General features: G+C 44.4%; 1 protein-coding gene across 1 annotated transcript in view; it reads left to right on the top strand.

Moving 5' to 3' along the window:
- Positions 1-21,850, top strand: part of SMOC1 (SPARC related modular calcium binding 1) — a 136,821-nt gene that overhangs the window by 51,588 nt on the left and 63,383 nt on the right. The window contains exons 2-3 of the mRNA XM_040975623.1: positions 9,735-9,900; positions 11,029-11,141. Coding sequence (XP_040831557.1) covers positions 9,735-9,900; positions 11,029-11,141 — 279 coding nt within the window. The remainder of the gene's footprint in view (positions 1-9,734; positions 9,901-11,028; positions 11,142-21,850) is intronic.

Here is a 21,850-nt window from a genome sequence, read left to right as displayed (position 1 = left end):
GAGAGGCGCCAGCATGTGTAGTGTCGTGAGGTGGGGAGTAGTAGCAGAATGGGATTACAATCTGCTGGCAGGAGTACAGCAGTGACCATTTTCCTTTGCTTTCCCACCAAAGGGGCTTCTGTAGCTTGGGCATTTGCAGGTGGAGAAAACTTAACTGTTATTTATAAAAGTGAAGCTGGGGAAAAATGAAAGCAGGATGTCAAAAAACTGCATGTGAATCCATGTAATCATCTAGTCACCGTTCTTACTCATGTGCATGCATTTGCTAGCTGCTAGGGAGATCAGGGTGCTAATTGCATTGACTGCTTAACTGTTAGAGTTTCCTACCTTCATGCACACTCATTTCAGACTCAGCACCTGTATTGTCTCAAATTACTGCCTGACTTGTGGGTGGGATGCCTGAGCTTCAGGGTGGTGGATAGGTTTCCTGGAGGGCTGTGTGAAGAGTCTAAGGTCAGACTCAAAGTCTCCCACCTGGGTGGCAGAGAATCAATCACTTGAGCCAATACCTGCTACCTTCCAGAGTCTTAATTAACAGGAAGCTGGAGTCAGGAGACAGAGCTACGTATCAAGCCCAGGTAATCTGCAAATCCACATGCCTGTCTATAAAAGGAGACATTTAAAAGGAAAGAAATGGACAGATCATTTCCCTCACTCTGTACCTTTGAAAGAGCTTTGGTGGTGTTGGACAGAGATGTTTCTTTTTCACGTTGATTAAAAGAAGGAGCATTCACGATTTGCTTTAGCGTGTATTGAACCACTACTTTGGGTGGGACACTGTGTTAATCCTTACTAAGACATAGTCTTTTGTTAACATGGAAGCAGATAAGTGATCTTGCAGAGAACCGAGGTGCAGTAGTGGCACCTAGGAAGCTGGTAGTGGTGTGTAAATCATGGAAGCGGTTGCTCTGCAGAGTGTGGATGCCACTGTCCTTAGGTGGTAGCATGGATTGAATTTGAATGGTGGAGGGTTAAGGGGTGGTGGCAAAGAGTCAAACATTTAGGCAAAAGAGACAAAAGGATAAAGTCATCATGGATCAGAGAGGAAAGCCTGTGTTATCTAGAAGCGCAGCCAGCTTTCAGGCATCACAGGGCTGCCAACTGAAGCATCCAGGGAGTGAAGCTGTCATACATGTTACAGCCCCATACAAGATCCCAACTGAACACAGTCAAATGTCTTACCTTAGCTGCTACCAGGTAGAGCAGAAGAACCATCCAGCTGAACAAAGCTGCCCCACAGAATTATGAGAAATCGTGACCACTAAGAGATGCTAAGAATAACTTATTTGCTAAGGGAAGTAAACGTGTTAAACATGAGTACTCGAAGCAATGTTACACATGAATTAAAGGATTTTTTGGGGGGAGGTGATTTATTTTTATCGAAAGGACAGATTTTCAGGGAGAGGGAGACACAGAAAGGTCTCCACTGAGTCATTCCCCAAACGGGTGAAATGGCTGGAGCTACTCCTAGGTCTCTTATGTGAGTGCAAAGTCTAGAGGCCTTGGGGCATCCTCCACTGCTTTCTCAAGCCATATTCAGGGAGCTGGATCAAAAGTGGAGCAGCCAGGACATGAACTGACCCCATAAGAGATGTTGGATCTTGCAGACAGAAGATTATCCAGTTGAGCCATTGTGCTGGCCTTAAAGTTTTATTTATTTTTAAAATTTTACTTGAAAGGCAGAGAGATAGAAATCCTTCCTCCACCGTTTCACTCCCTCTATGTCCACAATAGCGGAGGCTTGGCCAAATTGAAGTTCTTAGGAACTAGGAATTCTAGATCTCCTACATGGATGACCGGAACCCAAATAGGTGAGGCATCATACTGCTGGCACAGACCAGCTGAAATAGGGAATAGGAACTCATACCTAAGCACTCTGATATGGGGTGTGAGTGCACAAGTGGTAAATTAGCTGTTGCACCAAATTCTCATATCACATATGAATTTATTAAAGATAAACTTTAAATCTGCTTGACTTTAGCCTGTGGTTTTGAATATATTGTCATAACGAGAGATGCTAGTTGCTGCTCCAATTATGACCACTATTCTCCCAAAGCCTGTGGCTGGGCCAGTGCTTTAGTTCTTTCATACGGATCCTGTTCCGCTTCCGTAACTGGGTAGAGTGCAAAGGGTTCTTAGAAAAAATGCCTGGTTAGAATTTTATGTCCTGGTTATATATTAGGGTAGCACTAGCAAGAAGAATTTGACTATGAGAACAGCTGTACTTAATAAAGAACTGAACACCTCTTCCCCGATGGGGCCCTAGGCTGGGCTCTGTTGGTCCCTTCATTGCCTTGGAAACTTGGCAGTTGGTCAAACCTGACCCAGCTTGTGGCCTTGGGGTAATCTCCCTCAGCAAAAACTGTGGCAAGGTTTTTGCATTGTGCTCTGCTTGAGACTGAGGGGCAGGGACCAGTGAATGCACAGTGCACACAGGAGGCATTCTGTGTACCCTCATCTCTATGGCGTAAGCTGCCTCCAGTCAGTGACTTCCTTTTCCAATAGAAATGTTGTCTCATTTCTATGTCTGTCAAATTTCTGTCTTCCTTTATAAATGTGAGCAAGACACTATATGCTTAGAGCCTACTTCCCAGGGGGAAAGACAACCACATATACTCAATTGTTTCAGATTTTTTCTGTTTGGTTTCCGTATTTTGCAATCGTATTTAACATCATTATTTTCTTGTTATTGTCTCTTTGCTAGCAAGAAGGAAGAGAATCCATGTGAGGATTTTTATGAAAATACTATTTCCTCCCTAGAGGGAAATGCCTGTGTTTTTCTTATTGGGAAGATAGTTTGCCCCTGTGCAATGTAAAAAGATTCCCAGCACCCATGATTGCTCTGGGGTCAACCCAAAGTTCTGTGATTCAGGCTTCAAGTCCCAGCAGGGAGACTCCAATTCTTTGCGTTTTGCTGGAGTACTGAACAAACTGACAGGGCCACAGCCTGAGACAGGACAATAACCTGGACCTCCTGTCCCCTGCCAAAAGGAAGGAAAAGGCCACTTGTGTGACTGTAGTGGACTGTGACAAACTTCTGGGGCTATACTGGTTGTTGACCTATCAGTCATGCATGGATTGACTATCTAGTGTTGAAAGTGCAGAAAGTGTTCTCTAAAAAATTTGTTTCTTCCCCCCTTAGTCCAGTTTTAACCTCACAAAAACTAAGGACAACCCCTCTCCCCCTGCTGTCCCCACCTTAACTTGTTTATTTTATAGCCGGCGTGGTGCAAAATGTCCGCTATTAGTCATATATGGTCATATAAATTTAAGTACACTAAAGGAAAACACAGTTACATATTTGTGAAGTGATAGTGTTTAATAACCATGATGGTTTGGACAAGACAAGTCTGGGACGTTTCTATGGTGGGAGTTCTAGCAATTGACTTGATGGTATTTTGGGGTCCCTAGGATGGCAATCTGGTTCTTTACGCATGCAAGAGGCAGGCTAGTGGATGGCAGGGACTATAGCAGTTGTGTGTTGTTGCCTGCACTAGATATGTGGCTTATAGGCAGGACTGCTGTCCTTAGCACAGGGTAGATGAAGAGTTGGTGCATGTGAGCTTGTGAGCTCCTGGGGTTTGGCTAATCCTTGTAGGGCATCGCTTCTATCAGAGAGTTCATTGCCTTTTTCAAAGAGTAATCAAAAGTATGCACAAGCCTGAAGATGGGAATGAGTCAGGGGGATCCTGAAGATGGTTAGTAGTGACAGGAGCAACCTCAAGGTGCCGTCGTTTCTACTTTGGGATCTTCAGGGAGCTCCTCCCAGGCGGGGAAGGTGGGTGGAGCTTCTGAAGCTCTTCAACCTGCCTGTTTGTTGAGTGCCATCTGGTTACTCAGCTGGCTCTGTTGCTGCTGCTGCTGTGGGCTCTCTATTGGCACATAACAAAACATTTTCCAGGCAAATTCATGGCCTGAAGCTCACTGCCATGGTGAGGCACGCAGCTCTCCTCCCTTGTGGCCTGTGGCGTAGACAACAAGGCAACCTCCTTGAGTGTGAAAAACTGAACTTTGTCTTTTTCTCCCCCTATCCTTTCCCCTCCCCCCCGATTTTGGCAAGTTTTCTTAAGAAAAAATAAAAAAGGCACTTCTCCTTTTAGATTCTAGAAGAAGATGAGTAAGAAGTTAATAACTGGCAATATGTTAATTAATTTCACGATTATAATAACCTTCTGAGGCAGAGTATATCACTATCCTTTCTACAGATGAGCCCGAGTCCAGAGAGGTCAAACAATTTCCCCAAGAATAAGCAGCATGCAACTCTTAGGGTTAGGGTTGGGACTGGGATTGAGTTAGGGTTGGGGTTGGGGTTAGTGTTAGGGTTGGTGTTTGGTAAGGATTAGAGCTAGAGTTAAGGTTGGGCTTGGAGTTGGGTTTGGCTTAGGGTTAAGATTAGGGACGTTTATAAACTTAGGGTTAGGATTAGGATTAGATGCTTAGTTTGATACCTCTGGCATTGTCTTTCCTTGTGACAGAGTTACTCAGAAAGGATAAAGAGTGTGCACACAACATCAAGAGTTATTTTAATGTCCTGTGTTGGCTGGACACCATGGACCATACATTCTGGGCAAATAGCCCTGACCTCTGGGCACTCTGAGTCCCTGTGGGTGACTCCTGCTAAGTGTTCCTATCCTGAGCTGGAGTGGGCACAGGAAGCTCTGGCTACCTTTGCCCACGTAATGCAGAAGAGAGGATGTAGCTCAAGAAAGGTGAAGCTCAGTCTCCATGAAACTCCTTCATGCACAAACCCCCTCTTGTCACACCCCATCTATGGCAGTGATAGAAGCCAGGGAGGTCAGGTCTGGCACATGGCACTAGCTGGTTGGCAGGCAAGGTGAAGTCGGAAGTGTCTTGTGTTGGATGGATGCTAGGGTTGCATTCCCAGGTATAGTGGCCATCAGGTTCTTCTTCATGAAGCTCAGGGTCAGGGCTGTGCCATCTCACAGGTTCCACACACAGGCTTTCATCTTTACAACCCTTGTTAGGAGGCAGCTAGGAAAAGAAAGGTGTGGGATGTTATTCCTGGAACCTGCCTCACTTGCATAAGGCAGAGAAAGCCTCTGAGAAAATATGTGATGTCAAGTAGGGCATGAACAGGGTTCCTGGAGGTTAGGAGAGAGGGGCAAAAGCAAGTCCCAGGAAAAGTGGCCACAGAGCCGGTGCTGAGCTGGGCAAAAGGACACTATGAACTGATGCCAGAGAGGAGGCCAGGGGCAGGCTCTGTTGGACTTGGGATGCCATGTGAAGGTCTCCAGAGCAGGGGACCATCACTCAAAGACTCTGAGAAGTTGAGGCCAAGGATCTGGTGCAGAGATTGCCGGGTGGTCAACATGGCCCTGTCCTGCTCACAGCAACTTGAGAGGTGAGGAGTTCCTGTGGGGAAAGGGCTTTATATGTTCGTTGACTCACTCCAGAATTCCAGCACCTAACACAAGCTGTGAACCTTTGGCAATTTTTATCTTTTTAAGAGATTTATTCATTTGTTTGAAAGACCAGTTGACAGAGAGCTAGAGAGCTATACATAGAGAGCTGGAGATCTTCCATTTGCTGGTTCATTTCCTAAATCGCCATGTTTGGGCGAGGCTGAAGCCAGGTGCCAGGACCTTCATCTGGGTCTCCACATAGGTGGCAGTAATAGAACCATCTTCTGCTACTTTCTTGGTTGCATCAGAGAGAGTTGGATCAGAAGTCAAGCAGTGGGCCTGGCACAATGGCCTAGCAGCAATAGCCCTTGCTTTGAATGTGCCTGGATCCCATATGGGCACCAGTTCTAATCCCAGTGGCCCTGCTTCCCATCTAGCTCCCTGCTTTCGGCCTGGGAAAGCAGCAGAGGATGGCCCAAAGCCTGCACCTAAGTGGGAGATCTGGAAGAGGCTCTGGGCTCCTGGCTTTGGATTGGCTCAGCTCTGGCCATTGTGGCTGCTTGGGAGTGAATTAACGGATGGTAGATCTGCCTTTCTGTCTCTCCTCTCTGTATATCTAACTTTCCAATAAAAATAAATAAATCTTAAAAAAAAAGTCAAGCAGCAAGAACTCAAACTTGTGCTCCAATTTGGGACACCAGTGTCGCAGGCACCACAGCACCAGCCCCGATGCTGTGCTCCTAAGGCACTGTCAGGGTATTTCCCTCGGGCTTTGCACAGGACTCAGGTTTAACTATTAGCATGGCAAGCTCAGGACAGCAGAGGAGAGGGCCAGGTGGCACTGTCCCTCCTGGCAAGGATTGTGTATTATGTGGGGGCTTTAACCCTCAGCTGCCCCCTCCTTGCACCGAGCACAGTACCCCAGCAGAAGTTCAGGTAGCAGGAGGAGATGGCTGTGTGCTGAGATATTGCCTGTGCACTTGTGGGTAGGGTTGGATTCCCCTGGGATTTGGCTAATGTGAGGTATGTGTTTTTAGCTTTCCATGAAGGGTGTGATTTTGTCGCCAGACAACAAGGTCTCATCTTTTTGTTTCACCTAAAGGGCCTACAAATGCATTTAAAACAGAGCCTATATTCAGACCTTCCCCAAACCTCTTTGAGTTTGGTGTAAATATATGTGGTCAACTATAGCAGCTCCAATGGCTACGTGTGGGCTCATGACTTTGCCATGAATTGTAGTGGGAGTGCCATATCCTCCAGGCATCTGATAGTCTCTGGTGTGCCTAGGCCTCTGACATGCAGGGAGCCAGTTAGGATTGGATTCAGCTCTCATAGTTCTTGTGGTCTATTTTTAAATTATTGAACAGAAGCTCATGGAGTCCAGCAGCCCATTTCCACAGTTGTGTTGCATAGTTGTTAAAGGGATTTTCATGGATATTGGGTTCATGGTCAAAGAAGTTTTCAAAAAATTTATTTGAGCCAGAAGGAGAGGGGGAACAGGGAGAAAAGAAGAGAGAGAGAGAGAAATTTTCCACTGGTACTCCCCAAACATCCACAATGGTAGATCCATGAATTCAAGCCAAGTCTCCCATATGGATGGCAGGAACCCTAATACATGTTTTGCCTCCTGTTACCTCCCAGGTAGAATTTCTGAATTGGTAGAAAGCTAGAAGCAAGAGTAGAGCTGAAAATCAAATCTGAGCACTCTGATGGGAGATAAAGGTGTCTGCTAGTATCTTAACTGCTGGGCCAAACACCTGCCATTCATTTAAATTTGGAAAACGCTTCATTATTTGTACTCTTTCATCTGGTTACTGATTTCTGTGTAACGAACTGCTGCAAAACAGCTAAACCAACAACATATCATTATCTATTATAGCTTCATGAGCTGACTGAGCTCAGCCCATGGTTTTCATTTGGGCTCTCTTAAAACATTAGTGACTTTCATCTCTGTTAACAAAAGTCAGACGATAGCTAGGGCTAGGCGCATGGCAAGGCTTCTATGCTGACATGTCTCTGTGTCTGGGTTGGGCATGTCTCTCTCCACATGGTTTTGCTTCATGTTAACTTGGGCTTCCTCAGTATAGCAGCTTCATGGTTGTTAAGCTTCTTACCTGGTGGCTGATTTACTCCAGGATGAGTATAGCAAGAGGCCTGGGTGGAAACTGCAACACTCCATATACCCTGTTTTGCAAGTCCCTAGTCATCACTTTCACATCACTTGGTTGATCCAGCAAGTTTCTGGGGCCAATCCATCAGGTGGGACAGGAACCGACACTCCCACAACCTCGATGGGATGAGTTAATTAATCTGTGGCTGTCTCTAATTCAATGTACCTCCCGGAGATACACAAAGCATAAGAATGTGTCAAAAGGTGTTTGAGAAATGCTGTACTAAAGAGATCTGTTTAACTTGGCACACTTCCCAAGCTGATTGCTATGACTATTTTTAAGATCAGAATACCCTTTCTTGGGCCTGGCGTGGTAGCCTAGTGACTAAAGTCCTTGCCTTGAACTCTCTAGGATCCCATGTGGGCGCCGGATCATGTCCCAGCTGCGCTGCTTCCCATCCAGCTTCCTGCTTGTGGCATGGGAAAGCAGTTGAGGATGACCTTTGCAAAGCCTTGGGACCCTGCACCCATGTGAGAGATCCATGGGTGAGAGCATTTGTCTCTCCTCCTGTCTCTTCTCTCTGTATATCTGACTTTCCAATAGAAATAAATACATCTTTTAAAAAACAAAATAGGAGAATCAAGATGGCAGAATAGTGTGGGGACACATTTATACAGATGGAGAATCATTAGTCAAGGTGAAGCAGAGCAGACACATTCCAGGAAATAGGAGAGGACAGACTGACAGTAGAGGGGCATCTGGAGACTGATGGACACAGGAAAGCAGTAGACACAACAGGGTGGTATGATCAGACATTCCAGCAGCTTTCAGCCAGTGGCAATCTGAACTGCACCAGCGGCTGGAACTCCACCAGCAACCAGGTCCTAACGGCCAACAGATTCTGGCAAGATGAACACCACCAATGACCTAGCTATGTAGGATACCTGGTGTCTCCCTAATCCTGGGAAAGATGGTTTTGCTTTTAGTTTCATTTCTGCAAAACACCTTTTTCTCATTAAATTCTTCAGTGACTCATAGATCATATAATAGCATCATTTTCTTCAAGAAGGTTCTTGATTTTCTCTTTATTTCTTCAGTAACACATTAGTCATTCAGGAGCATGTTATTTAACTTCATGGCATTGTAAATTTCTTTTTTTTCCTTTTTGTTGTTGATTTTGTTTTGTGTTTTTTCATTTAAGGGATATATAGTAACTGTGAAATGGAGACTATCATATCCAGTGGCATGTTGCTTAACTTCATGGTATTGTAAAGTTCTGTTTTTCTTCCTGTGGTTGATTTTGTTGTGGCTTTTCACTTGGGGGATGTATAATGGCTATTTAGTGGAGACTGACATGTCCAGATGTGAGGATACAATGCAGTGTGCATCTGTACTTCTGGATCGAGGATTGACTCCCAGTGAAACTGTTGGATGTGTCTTGACGATGGGATGCTGGTCTCTGCTGTTGCCCATGCCTGCAGTGATGGACCTGTGATTGTTTATGATTGTTTATGATGGACTATACTGTTGTAATGATAAGGGAGAACTCAGCAATTAGGGAGGGGGTTGGGCAAATCCCAGGGCTGTATCATAAAATGATAATAATAATTTTTAAAATGAAAAATATATATAAAAAGGAAATCAGAATACCCTTTTCATATAGAAAATCACTTAACTCATAGTCTTCCAGAGAGCCAGTGGGCAGATGTGAAAGTGTGATAGAATTGGGGCTCAATGCAAGTATCCGATAATACAACACTTTTCAAAGTAAAAACTTGGTTTCTGGACACACATCCAGATGATGTGACCATCTGCAAGGATGGAAACACCTGATGTCCTAGAGGTTAATGATGTGCTAGAAGTTCACTGTCTTTTGGAGAGGCCTGGGTTCAAATTCAGCCTCCTTCACTTCCAGGTGTGTGACATTGGGCGGTTTGCCACTCCTGGGACTTGGGTTTCCTTGGGTACATGCTAGGTTATTGAACCTAGGACCCCTCTGAGGGTTAATGAGATCCTGCCTATGGATTTCTGGGTGCCACACCTACCAGTGATTCATGGGCCACTGTTGTGTTGATGGTGAATGGAAGACTTCGTCCTTGAGGCTCTGCATCGGCTCAGTCAGCTCCATCTAGAATTTTGTAACTTTGGGTTACTTGGGACTTGTTTCCCCAAGCACCAACAAGTACCACAAGTCATGGACTTTCCTCCACTTTTCCTGCAAAAGTAACCTCTTTATCCTTTCTTTTTTTTCCCATCCTAGTTTCTAATAAGTGATCGTGATCCTCAGTGCAACCTGCACTGCTCCAGGACTCAGCCCAAGCCCGTCTGTGCCTCTGATGGCAGGTCTTACGAGTCCATGTGTGAGTACCAGCGAGCCAAGTGCCGAGACCCAACCCTGGGCATGGTACATCGTGGGAGATGCAAAGGTGAGTGTGCACCTGCAGGGGGCTCCTGGCATCACTGCTCTCTGCAGGCTCTCCATCGGAGAGCTCCAGATGAGTTGGTTCATTTGATTGACTCACTTAGCCTGTCTCTCTGCCCCATCTTCCGGAACGTAAGGGAAGAAGGACCGGCCCTCCTAAGCATGCATGGGGAATATCTGGGCCATGAACCGTGTAAGGTCCATGAAATCATTGGTCCTGGTCCTAAAAGCAACCGCAGGCAGGATTCCAAATTTACTAAATCTATAGCAGGCTTATTTTTAAGTTGATCATTTTGTATGGTCCATAAATGGTGTTATCAGGATCCAAATGGTAGGAAAAAGCTACTCTACCACCTCCAAAAGAATCAGTGCTTTTCTATCTTTCAGACGCTGCCACTGGGCGAGGGCTGGGAGACATGTGCTGCCATCTGTCTTGTGCTCCACTTGCTTGTCTGTTTTCTCAGTGGGGCTGTAAGCATTGCCGCTGGCTTTAGAACAGGGATTTCAAGTTGTTGGACAACAGATGTATTTTGCTGGATCTGTCCACATGTCTGCAAACATGAAAATCATTAAAAAAAATATTTAGAAACTGAGAGATTCAACATGAAAACCTGGCTTGTTCACTTCTCTGCCGAAATCGGAAGTCCTCATGGTATTAGAGGCTGTGTTTCTGCAAAGCTCAACACGGTGGGAGCAGAGGAGTGGCTTCCCTCAGGGGAGCCTGTCTTTCAGTTTGCCCTGGTCTCAACTCTCCCTGAAGTCTCACAGTTGCCTCGCTGGTTTACATCAGCTTCCTGAGTCCTGCGCAGACTCAGAGAGGCTAGAGTTATCCCAGGAAATGTAGGGGGCTTCGCAAGCAGCCCAAGAAGCCTTAATTTTATGGAAAAAGAACTTGCGAGTCTTGTTTGACAAATTGTGTTTCAAATCACCCTGGACTCACTTGTTTTAGATTGAACTCAGTAGAAATCAATGGAAGTAAAACATTTTTATTCTTACACATTCAGGGGGAGGGGAGGCAGAGGTGGGAGTGACTTGGGGGCTTCCCCTCATTCTCTCTCTCTGCAGGGCAAACATTTTGTCTCCAATTGGAGGGCACTGAGAACAGACTCCTCTCTCCGCTTTCATCTTGCAGATGCCGGCCAGAGCAAGTGTCGCCTGGAGCGGGCTCAAGCCCTAGAGCAAGCCAAGAAGCCTCAGGAGGCTGTGTTTGTCCCAGAGTGTGGTGAGGATGGCTCCTTCACCCAGGTGAGGCCTTGGGAGGTTCTCCACTGAGATGGGAGTGGGGAGAGGGTCAGTTGGGGTGTCCTCAGATAGATGGATGGGGAGCAAGAGGCCTATTTGGCACCTTCACTTTCTGGTACAGAGCTGAGTGAGTGACTCCTCAGCTCACTCATGCTCCCCTCCCCCTCCCTGAGCCCTCCACACCACCTCCTGCCAGCTGGCCGGGGCCCTGAGAAGACATGTCCAGGTCCGAGCCAGGAAACTGGCATTGCTTGGTTCCCATCCTCCCAGTTGGCGGTCTCCACCGAGGACCAGACCCGCGTTTTTCTCCACTGTCCAATGTGGGCTGATTGCTTTTTCTTAGCCTTGCCAGTTTCCATGGGCAACCCCAGTATTCCCGTCTCTGTTTATTGCTGGGCCCCTGCATTCCCTGGCTTGGTACCCCCACTCCTTGAATGTGGTGGAGCCCTCTTGGAGCATTGAGTAGACTGGGTTCTTGTGTGTGTGTGGCTGTGTGCATGTATGTGCACTCAGATCTTAAGAGTCTTTTCATGTAGTCTTGCCCTCCTCCAGTGTGGTCTCCTGCTTAGTGCTTTGTGCAAAAGTATTGCATACTATGCTGATATTGGCATGAATTATTTCTGAAACAGGACAGCATTAGGACAACAAAGTGCTCCTTATGGAAATTTCTAGACTGTTCCCCTTTCTATACAAGGGCTTGTGCTTAGGGGGTGAGGCTGTAGCCTAGGGGATTGGATACTTGCGCCAGCTGGATGAAGGTGCTGTCTTGATGGAAGTGGGCAGGGTCATTGAACAAGGTGCGCTTAGCCAGGTGGTTGGTAATGGTCCTTGTTTCAGAACTGTGTGTTGCCCAGTAAAGTGCCACTTGGGAGCTCCCATTATCAGGAGACATTAGTGTCATGAGTTTATATGCTTTTCTGTTGCTTCTGAATGAAGGGGCACAGAGTATAAGCAGCCTTTAGTCCAAGGGCTTCAGGCGCCATTTCTGGGCTGGCCATGGAGTTACTGTTCAGACTGTTGGGGTAAGGGGGGTTGGACAGATAGCAGCAGCATTTTCCACGTCTGCTGGTTTATTCAAATATTCATTTAGGCTGGAGAGACTTGGCTGCCGACTCTGGAAGAGGTGTTTTTGTTTTTGTTTTTTTGTTTTGTTGTTTAAGACTGCCCGTAAGTCAGGACGAGGGAGATGTCATTATCTCCCGAAAAAGCAGCAGCAGAGAGGCATGGAACAGGAGAGCTGGGGTTCCAACCGTGGTCCCTCCCAAGTTCTCCCTACTCTGTTGTTGTTCAAACTAGGAGCCCTGAGGTATGCGCTGCGAGGAGGTGTTGTGGTGCTGTGGTCAGCTTGTGGCTGATGGAGCCCCTCCAGAATCAGTCCCTAGCACCTTTGGCCAGTCTCCGAACTTGTCTGATGTCATGATTTCTTCATCCAGGAAATGGAGATGATTATCCCTATTAGTATTACTTATGTAATACCAATCAGGGTAAGACCTAGTGATTGTGTTATGTGCATTATTACATATTGCTATTAGTGACTTATTGTTACCGTCTGCCTCATAAGGTTGTGATGAGGATTTACTGAGTTACCACATACAAAACGCTTGGGACTCACAGCTACTCCATAGACATTTGTCATTAGCGTTGTCGTTATTCCCAGCTCTGTTGCAGTCCCAGTACTCGCATCTTCCTAGGATTTTATGGATGATGCCACTTAAAGTAAAACAAAAGCCTTTTGTTGAAACTTGGTAGGTTTGCAAGCTAGTGCACTCTCGTTTGTCCTTTATTCGTGATTTATTTCAGCAGAAAGAACATGACTATCTTTGTGTGCATTTAAGATTCCACTGTTGAGCATTTGCATTTGGGGAGGGGGAAGCAAACCTGGCCCAGATTGATTTGACAGCGTAAAGGCGTTGTTGCAGAGCAAGACAAAGTCAACTGGAAGCATTTTTTCCCCTTCTCTGGGCTTGTGTAATCCTGGGTGTGTTGCTTATGAGAACGGTTGACCCTTGCCCCCTGCCCCCCTTCCCCAATTTTAAAGTGTTTGCTGCCTGGTGACAGACAGCTTGCACTGGCCAGCTTTTGTTTGGGTGAGGTCACGCTGGACCAGGTGGTGTTTGCTGCAGGAAAGGAACTTCCAGATTAGTCCATGCTGAATTGCTAAATGAGAGGGCCCCTGAAGTTCAGCAAAGGTTGTATAGACAATCAAGCGCCTCCTTGTTAGTTTGACATGCTAAGCGCTGCCATGTGTCTGCAGGCTCAGAGTCGGCTCACCCTGGTGGGCAGCCAGACAGCCAGACAGCAGGCTCATCGCAGCTACACTGATCGAAATGGATGTGTCTTTCCCCTGATCAAAGGCACAGCCGTAACTTCACAAGATGGGGCTGCCTTTTCGAGTGTGCTTCAGTCACATGGACAGGCTGCCAAATGCCTTCCCCTCCTCCCAGTCCCCACCATCACTTAGCTGAACTTTTTTTTGTTTTCGAGACCCAAACTCAGAGACAAGCTCCATTGCTTTGACATACTTTAGAAGATTGACATGCACACATCCTGTATGTTAATAACATAAAGTATGTTAATAACATACTTTAGCCCTGGGAATTATTATATGGTAACACCCTCTTGAGGTTTATGGAGGTGGTGATGGGATGCTAATGGGATTGGAATTGTCTGGCATGGGGCACAGCTTAAGACCACATGACTGAGTTGGGTTTAATGGGGTTCATGTGGAACTCAACGGCTTCTGTTCTGTTCCTTTGTCTCCACTTGGCCTCATCCCTCCCCACTCCCACACAACAAGGGTGGCTCATCTTCCTTCTACATCATGACACCAAGGGTACACGATAGGTCCTGGGAGATTTTCAGAAGTCTCCATACCTGAGCCATATCCCAGCCCATTCACATATTTTGGGAGTGGGATCTAAGAGGTTGTGTTTTTTTAGAGATCCCCAGGTGACACCAGTGTTTGGCCGAAACTGTGATTCTCTTGGAAGGATGTTGCCATGCTTGTTTCTTAGGTTGCATCATTGGAATGTGGAGTGAAGGCTCTTTGGCGACCTTTTCAGTAAAGCCAGGAGTTACGCCTTTGTCCTTTGGTGTTGTCTTAGATTCTCTTCTAAGTATCAGGTTTATAACTTCTGGCATCTGTTCTACTAAATATTCTGCCAGGCAGTTGTCTGGTGCCCAAACTGATGAACTGAAATCTCAGCTTTGGGGAAAGGTGTTGGATTGCCACAATCAGGAAATGTTGGCTGTTAGCTAGCTTGTCAAATGCATGCATCATTGAATGGTAGTGACGTGACTCTTGATCATCACTACGTGCAAGGCAGAGTTTCACAGTAATTAATCCTCACTGGAACTTTTTGAGGTCGGTATTAGCACCTTCTTTCTGAAGAACTGAGTTTCAGAGGAGCTGAAAATAGCTGATTTGAGGTCACTAAGCTAGAAAGGATTTTTGCCCAAGCCTTTCTAACTTGCAGGCCGGTGCTCTTAACTTCTTTTGTGTGCTACAAAAGCGGTCTTGATGCATATGTATTTCATTTTCATCACCATTGTTATTCCAGAAGTTCCCTCTGATGCTGTTACCCAATCAATCAAACCCACATTAAAAAATTCTTTTGATTATAGAAAATTTTAAAAATACAAAAAGTAGAAATAATAGCATAATGAACTCCATGTACTCATCACTGGGCTTCAACAATGATTGACACGTGACCAATTCTGTTTCATCTTTACCCCATTTTCATCTCCCAGCCCAAATTGGAGTGCTTCAAAGAAAATCCCCAAAGTAATTTTTTCATTCCAAACAGACTTTTTTTTTAGTTCTACTATGTTTGGGTTTTGTGCTGGTTGCTTTTGGCGGATTAAGAAAATGTAGTGACCTCTGCCTTTAAGGTATTCACATGCAGAAGATAGTGAGGCGTATTATAGAATGGCTATATCAAGGACCACATGTGTAAAACGTATTCAAAATTTCATGTGTTGGTTGGTTATTTGGATTCTGATGTTGAGAAAATGGACCTACATTAAAAATTTCAGAAAGGAAACACCTTAAAAGCGAAACCAAAAACAAATGACACACCTTGCCTAAACAAAAAGCTGATCTCATATTAAAAAACTCTTCCAATTCAGAAAGCTGGCAGCAGGCATCACTAGACAATCGTCACAATTATAATGACTAATCAGTGAGAACAAATGTTAAAAAATCCAAACAAAAATGATGATGGATTATTTTCTTATAAATTGGTTAAAACCTTTGGGAAATACAGTGACATGCAAGGTTGGCTGATAGTAAAGGGCTACTCCTTTGTTGTTCTTTGGAAGTATATTGGCACCAGCTTTTTGTAGGATAATTTTACCATCTAAATCAAAGGTTTTTAATTGTGCCTATGGTTTAGGCTTGCAATTCCACATCTAGGAATATATTCTAAGAAAATAATTAAAAACATGTGAAAATACTTAGCTATAAAGATGTCCATATAAGTTCTGTTTGTGGTAGCAAAAATCTAGAAGCAACCTAAATGCTCGGTAATAAAGAGTTGTTTAGAGAAGTTATGACAGAGCTACACTGTGCAAATGTCAAATGCTGTGTAAGACTCCATGTATGTAGTGTGTATGTATATTAGCAACTTAATCAAATAGTTAAAAAGAAAAAATATTTTTCATTTTTTCTAGATAAATAATAGACAAATTATGCATGCTCCATAAAATTTTATGACAATGCAGATGTATGTCAGGCAGAAGGAGAAAACCAATGATTTTCTCTTCTTGAGATAGCAACAGCTTAGTCTGTCATCCTCTGTTTTTTTCTTGTGTATAACTATTAGCATTATTTAGGATAAAAGGGTATTAGATCACAAAGTGTTTTATTACATTTTGTCTAATTTTATTGTGAACTCATTTCCAGATAGATTGTGCATGGTTCTACTTCATTATTGTTGTGTTTAAGACTTACTTATTTTTATTGGAAAGGCAGATTTACAGGGAAAGGAGAGACAAAGATCTTCCATCCTCTGATTTACTCTCAAAATGGCTGCAGAGGCTGGAGCTGAGCTGATCCAAAGCCAGGAGCCAGGAGCTTCTTCCGGGTCTCCCCACAGGTGCAGGGTCCCAAGGCTTTGGGCCATCCTCCCCTGCTTTCCCAGGCCATAACCAGGGGGTTGGATGGGAAGTGGTGCATCTGGGACACAAATGGGCACCCATATGGGACCCCAGTGCTTGAAGGTTGAGGACTGAGCCATTGTGACAGGTCCTCTACTTCATTTTTAGAAGAATAACTACATTGTGTCCCATTGTATGAATGTACCGTGAATCACAGAAATTGGGGATTAAATTTCCATAGCTCTATGTTAGGTCACAAGGACATGCACTTAAAAACCTCATTTATTTATATGTCTACAGGACTGCAGAAGGGGTAAGTCAATATGTATCTTCACATTTGCTACACTGTAAACTGGAACATTTACTTCCTGAAGGTCTGTTTTGAGCTACAGAGTAAGTCTCATCCTTTCTATCTTACTCTAGAAACACCTTAGTTACTCTTTTCAGGTTTGCTTCTAAGATACACACCATGGTCCTGGGCCAGGCTAGGAAATCAAAGCTGGGAGGTGAGAACCACTGCAGATTTCCCCTGTAGGCAGTAATTGAACAACTTGAGCCATCACTTCTGTCTCCACAGTGCAGCATCAGCAGGAAGCTGGGTCAGGAGTTGGAGCTTGGAATGGAATCTAAAGCACTCTGATGTGGGATACAGGCATTTTCAACTGATGCTTAATTGCCAGGCCAGATACTTTCTCTCACATGTACTTTTTAAGGTGCTTGGTACATAAATAACTACCAAAATCGCTGTTGAGCAACATTGTGGTTGATCAATGGTTGTCAGACACTTTCTCAAGCCATTTAAGATTTTTATATGGATGAATTGAAGCTCTAATAATATCATAGATTGTGAAACGCTGCTCATTATGGTACTTCTATGTTTAAAAAAAACATTTCCTGTCTTTTAGCTCATGTTCCAGAAACAATCTTTTGATATAACTTTGGAGACACCAATACTTTTCCTGTTTTTACTCATTCTAATCACTGCTCCCCACAGCAATGCACATACAGAGGTATTTCAAAAAGTTCATGGAAAATGGAATAAAAACTATAAATTGATCTTGATACCCTCCAAAAGATTTAAATATATACCTAAAATAATTCTTCAAAACAGTTATGAAAGGTGCATAATATGAGGAAAACCTTCTATGTATTATGGATTTCAACTTTTATTGCACCAAAATAAATATAGCTTTTTTTCCCATTTCCCCCAAAGCTCTCTGGTGTACGCTCATATTTTCTAAAACCTGGGATATGGAACACTCCTTTCCTACAGGTGAGGGGTTGGAGCAGGTTTCATTTCTTCTGCGCTCACCTTGGTTTACCTCGCTCAGGTTTCCTACTGTAGCATCTCTGCTTGACAACAGTGGTGAGCCCTTGCTGATCTGGGTAGATGGTGGGAGTACATCCTCATGGGGTAGGTAGGATTTATCCTTTCTTTGATGAGCCTACAGTCCAGGGTACTGGTCGTTTGGACCTTAATGTGGAAAATGTTGTCCAGGGTAGCAATAAGGAGTCTCTTTGGAGAGTGTAAAGACATTTGTGATAAAGGACTGAGGCATGGGGTACACCTGTAGGCAGGAGAGTCTCTGAGCTTCACCAGGCACAGATAGTCTCTTTGGATGCCCAAACAAAGTCTTTTCTCTGTTTGGAATGGATGGTGTCCTGATTTAGTCCTCCTCTGTGATGGGCACAATGCCAACTCTTTTTTTTTTAAACAGTCGTATTGTTAAAAATACATACCCATCCTTTATGGCTGACACACATGGTGAATGACTTTATTGTTTGGCGAATTGTCTTTCTTCCTCCTCTTTTGTTAAGTGCTCAGTAAACTTAGTATTAATACAGTTTAAACAGCTGCTTTGTGTAGGATATCTTAGTACTTGTTTTACATGTATTTGTCATTGAATTGCTTTTGTTCCAAACAACTAAATATTGCATACAATAGTGGCTGCAGACATGCCTTCTATTTGGCACATACTTGCTGCTCAGCAAATATTAGCTTTCTTATCAGTAGTTCTCCATTTTCCCAACTGTAATATGGGAGAATGGAGCTAGTCCACAGGTTGCAATACTGTGATTTGTAGTCTAGCCATCTGATTTTGTTCTTTAAAATAATTATTTGAGTTATAATTTGCACACTATAAATTTTGCCTTTTCTAAGTGTTCAACTGAATGAGTTCAGTGTTCTCACAGAGTTGTGCAACCATTGCTACTCGCCAATGCCAGAACATTGTCAACACCCAAGAAGAAATCTTGTACCTATTAGGGGTCGCTCCCCATTACCTCTCTCTTCAGCCCCTGGCAACTGCTGACCTACTTTCTATTTCTACTATTTGCTTATTCTGGACAGTTCATGTAGATGGAATCATAACGTGCTTTTTTTGTGTTTGGCTTCTTTCAGTCAGCATGATGTTTTTAAAGTCTATGCTGTAAGACTGAATCAAGATTGAAATCCTTTTTGTTGTCAAATAATACTCCCTTGTGAATATAGATCCCATTCGCTTTACCTGCGGATCAGTTGATAGATACTGGATTCTTTTCATATTTTGGCTATACCTTTTTTTAAAAAAAATTTTATTTTATGACACCGTTTAATAGGCATTGTTCTCCTATTGTTCTCCTCTCCAGTCTTTCACTAGGTGTCTTCTGAGCACCCTCAGAAGTCCATCATACTGCCATTGAGGTGTCTCCCAATGATGTAGGGACTTGTCTGTTGTTTCACTGTGAGTCCATCCTTGTATTGCCGCTACAGGGGGATATTCTGAATAACGCTATTGTGACCGTTTATGTATGCTTTATTTTCAATTCTCTTAGTGTGTACCTAGAAGGTAGAATTGCTACGTCATAGAGTAACTTGATGTTTAAGCTTTTTAGAAACATTTTACAAAGTGGCTGGGCCATTTCACATCCCCATCAGCAATACCTGAAGGTTCCAACTTCTGTATGTTTTTGCCAATTAATACTTGTTGTTATCTATGTTGTAGCCATCCTGTGGGTATGGAGTAAGTGGCTCCTCTGGTTTTACCTTGTACTTCCATAATGATCAATGGGATTCAGCATCTTTTAATGTGTGTTTTGGCAATTTTTATATCTCTGGAGAGATGTTTATTCAAATCCTTCACTCATTTTTTAAAAGTCAGTTGTTTGCCTTTTTATTATCAAGTTGTAAGAGTTCATTGTGTATTCTAGGTACTAGTTAACAGAGAGGCAAGTCACAAATGTTGTCTCCAATCCCCTGATTTTTCTTTTCCCTTTCTTGATCATGTTCTTTGAGATGCAGAGATTTAAATGTTGATGTCTAGTTTGTCTATTTATTTTTTTTTTTTTATCATTTTTGTTGTCAGATCTAGCAAATGAATTCCTAATCCAAGGTAACAAAGATTTACTTCTGTGTTTTTGTTTGAGAGTTTTATGATTCTTTGGCCATTTGGAATGAGTTTTTGTGCATGGTAAGGTAGGGGTCCAACTTCATTCTTTTGCATGTGCATGTTCAATTTTCTCAGCACTCCTTTCTCCTTGAATCCCTGGCATCTTTGTTGAGCATCACTTGACGCTTAATGTGATGGCTTGTTTTGGACTCTCGGTTCTATTCTACCAGTCTACATGTCCAGCTTAATGCTAGTGCCACACTGTCTTGACAATCAAAAGTCAAGGTAGGTTTCAGAATCTTCCTTTTCTAATGAGCAGGGAGATGAATGTTGCTCTGCACCCTGTGTGAATCGATGGTGGCTCCCCTCACCAGAGCGGTGACTCCAGGAAGGAAAATGCCCAGGAACCAGTCACCTGGCCTGTGATTGTATGACTGTGTCAGTGCCCATGGTTGGATACTTTCAAAGGAAGAGGAAGAAAAGTACGAGCTGCGAAGGAGAAACTCTCTAGAATTACCCAGAGGAGACTTGTTTATATTTCTTTTTCTTAAGAGAAACCATGGATTACGGTGAGCCTGTTCCTCTCGCGGACACATATTGCTGTCTGCCCGTGTAGAGCCCTGAGCTTCAGCTTGTTCTTTGCCTGATACTGACAACTCCGTGGTTATAAAGGTTCTCAGTACACGGAGGACTGGGAAGACACAGATGTTGGCAAGTAGCAGCCGGACGCAGCTTCTTCCAGGGACTCTGCCCTTTTCCCTTTACTGGGAGGTACAGGTGCCATGTAATTTGCCAGGAGTAGGCAGTTTAAGTTATGCAGCTGTGAAAGTAAAATTTTAATTATGATAATAATGGCAACAGCAGGGCCTGAGCTATTCCTGTGTGGGAAGGTTTCATCTGCTCTTACACATGGTGGGAGATATTATGCTTATCTTTTCAATGAGGGAACTGGTAGACCCTGGGTTGCTCATCAGGTGCAGGCATGCTCAGTAAGTTGAGGGTGGATGGAGCATCTTTGTGCTCAGGACAACGTGTCCCTTGTGTTCTGTGGGGGAATGCCTACCCCAACCTCTGCTCTGTCATACTCATCAATGGCTACTGTTGTGCTGAATGGTCATTGAGCATCTCCCAGATTGGCTGGAGTCATCTGCTTGGGGGCAAGTGTGCAGGGTCTGGGTGCATCCAGCTGGGCCTCTGAGCTCCCCATAGCCCATGGTGATTCTGTCCTCCCAGCGTGCCTATTAGGAAAATGAAAGGAGCAAACCCGAGGCAGGATCTGCAGCTGTCCTGCTGCAAGGGGGTACGAGGTGAGGGAGGGCAAGGCGGATGCTGTTCTTCCGGTCTTCCTGCTGCCTGTGGAGGGGGAGTGGCTTTGCTGGGGCTTCTCTTTTGCAGAGAGTCATCTTTCTTACTAACATAGCACTTCCAAGGTTTCTGACAGACACACATCAGGTCATATGATCCTCACTACATCTGCAAAGGTAGGCCCTGTTACAGCCCATTGTATGGATGAGGAAACTGAGTCACAAAAAAACCCGAGTAGCCTGCCTGTGATAGAGTCAGGGTTCAAATCCAACAGCCTGGTTCCAGAATTCCTGCCCTAACCACCACTTCCACTGTCCCTGATGAGGCTGTCATCTTTTCAAGTGATAGCGTCATTCTAGGGCATAGCTGGGAGGGTAAAGTCAGGAAGGTGTGTCACAGAAGGCATTTGCAGTGGAGCCGCAGCTGTCAGGACGCAAAGGATGGAAAGAAAAGGGATGAACCAAGGATTCCATGAGAGTCACCTTCAACCTCGTGTCTGTGAATGGCTAGAGGCTTTCGTGTGGGGGTCACGGTAGAGGCATAGGCTGGCTGTGAGGTACATCCAGATGAGGATCAGAGCAAGGAAGAATTTTTCACAAGTTGAGTAGTTCACAGATGGAGTGGTTGACTGAAAGGGAATTTTCCTTGCTTTTAGTTTTTAAAATATTTGAGAGGAGAGAAGAGAAAGTGAGAGCAAGAGTCACACACACACACACACACACACACACACACACACACAAATGGCTGCAACACCCGGGCTGGTCCAGGCTGAAGCCAGGAGTTGGGGACTCAGTTCCTTGTCACTTGTGTGGGCAGCAGGAACCCAGTTAAGCTGCTGCATGCTGCCTTCCGAAGTCTGCCTTAGCAGGGAGCTGGATTTAGGAGCTAGAACCAGCACTGGAACCAGGTTCTCTGGTACAGGAGGTGAGCATCCTAATTGCT

This window comes from Ochotona curzoniae, unplaced genomic scaffold, assembly GCF_017591425.1.
Source record: "Ochotona curzoniae isolate NIBS_2020 unplaced genomic scaffold, NIBS_Ocur_1.0 contig_2688, whole genome shotgun sequence".
Classification (NCBI taxonomy): Eukaryota; Metazoa; Chordata; class Mammalia; order Lagomorpha; family Ochotonidae; genus Ochotona; species Ochotona curzoniae.
Note: the sequence above shows the minus strand (reverse complement) of the source record. Positions and strands in the feature narration are given on the sequence as shown.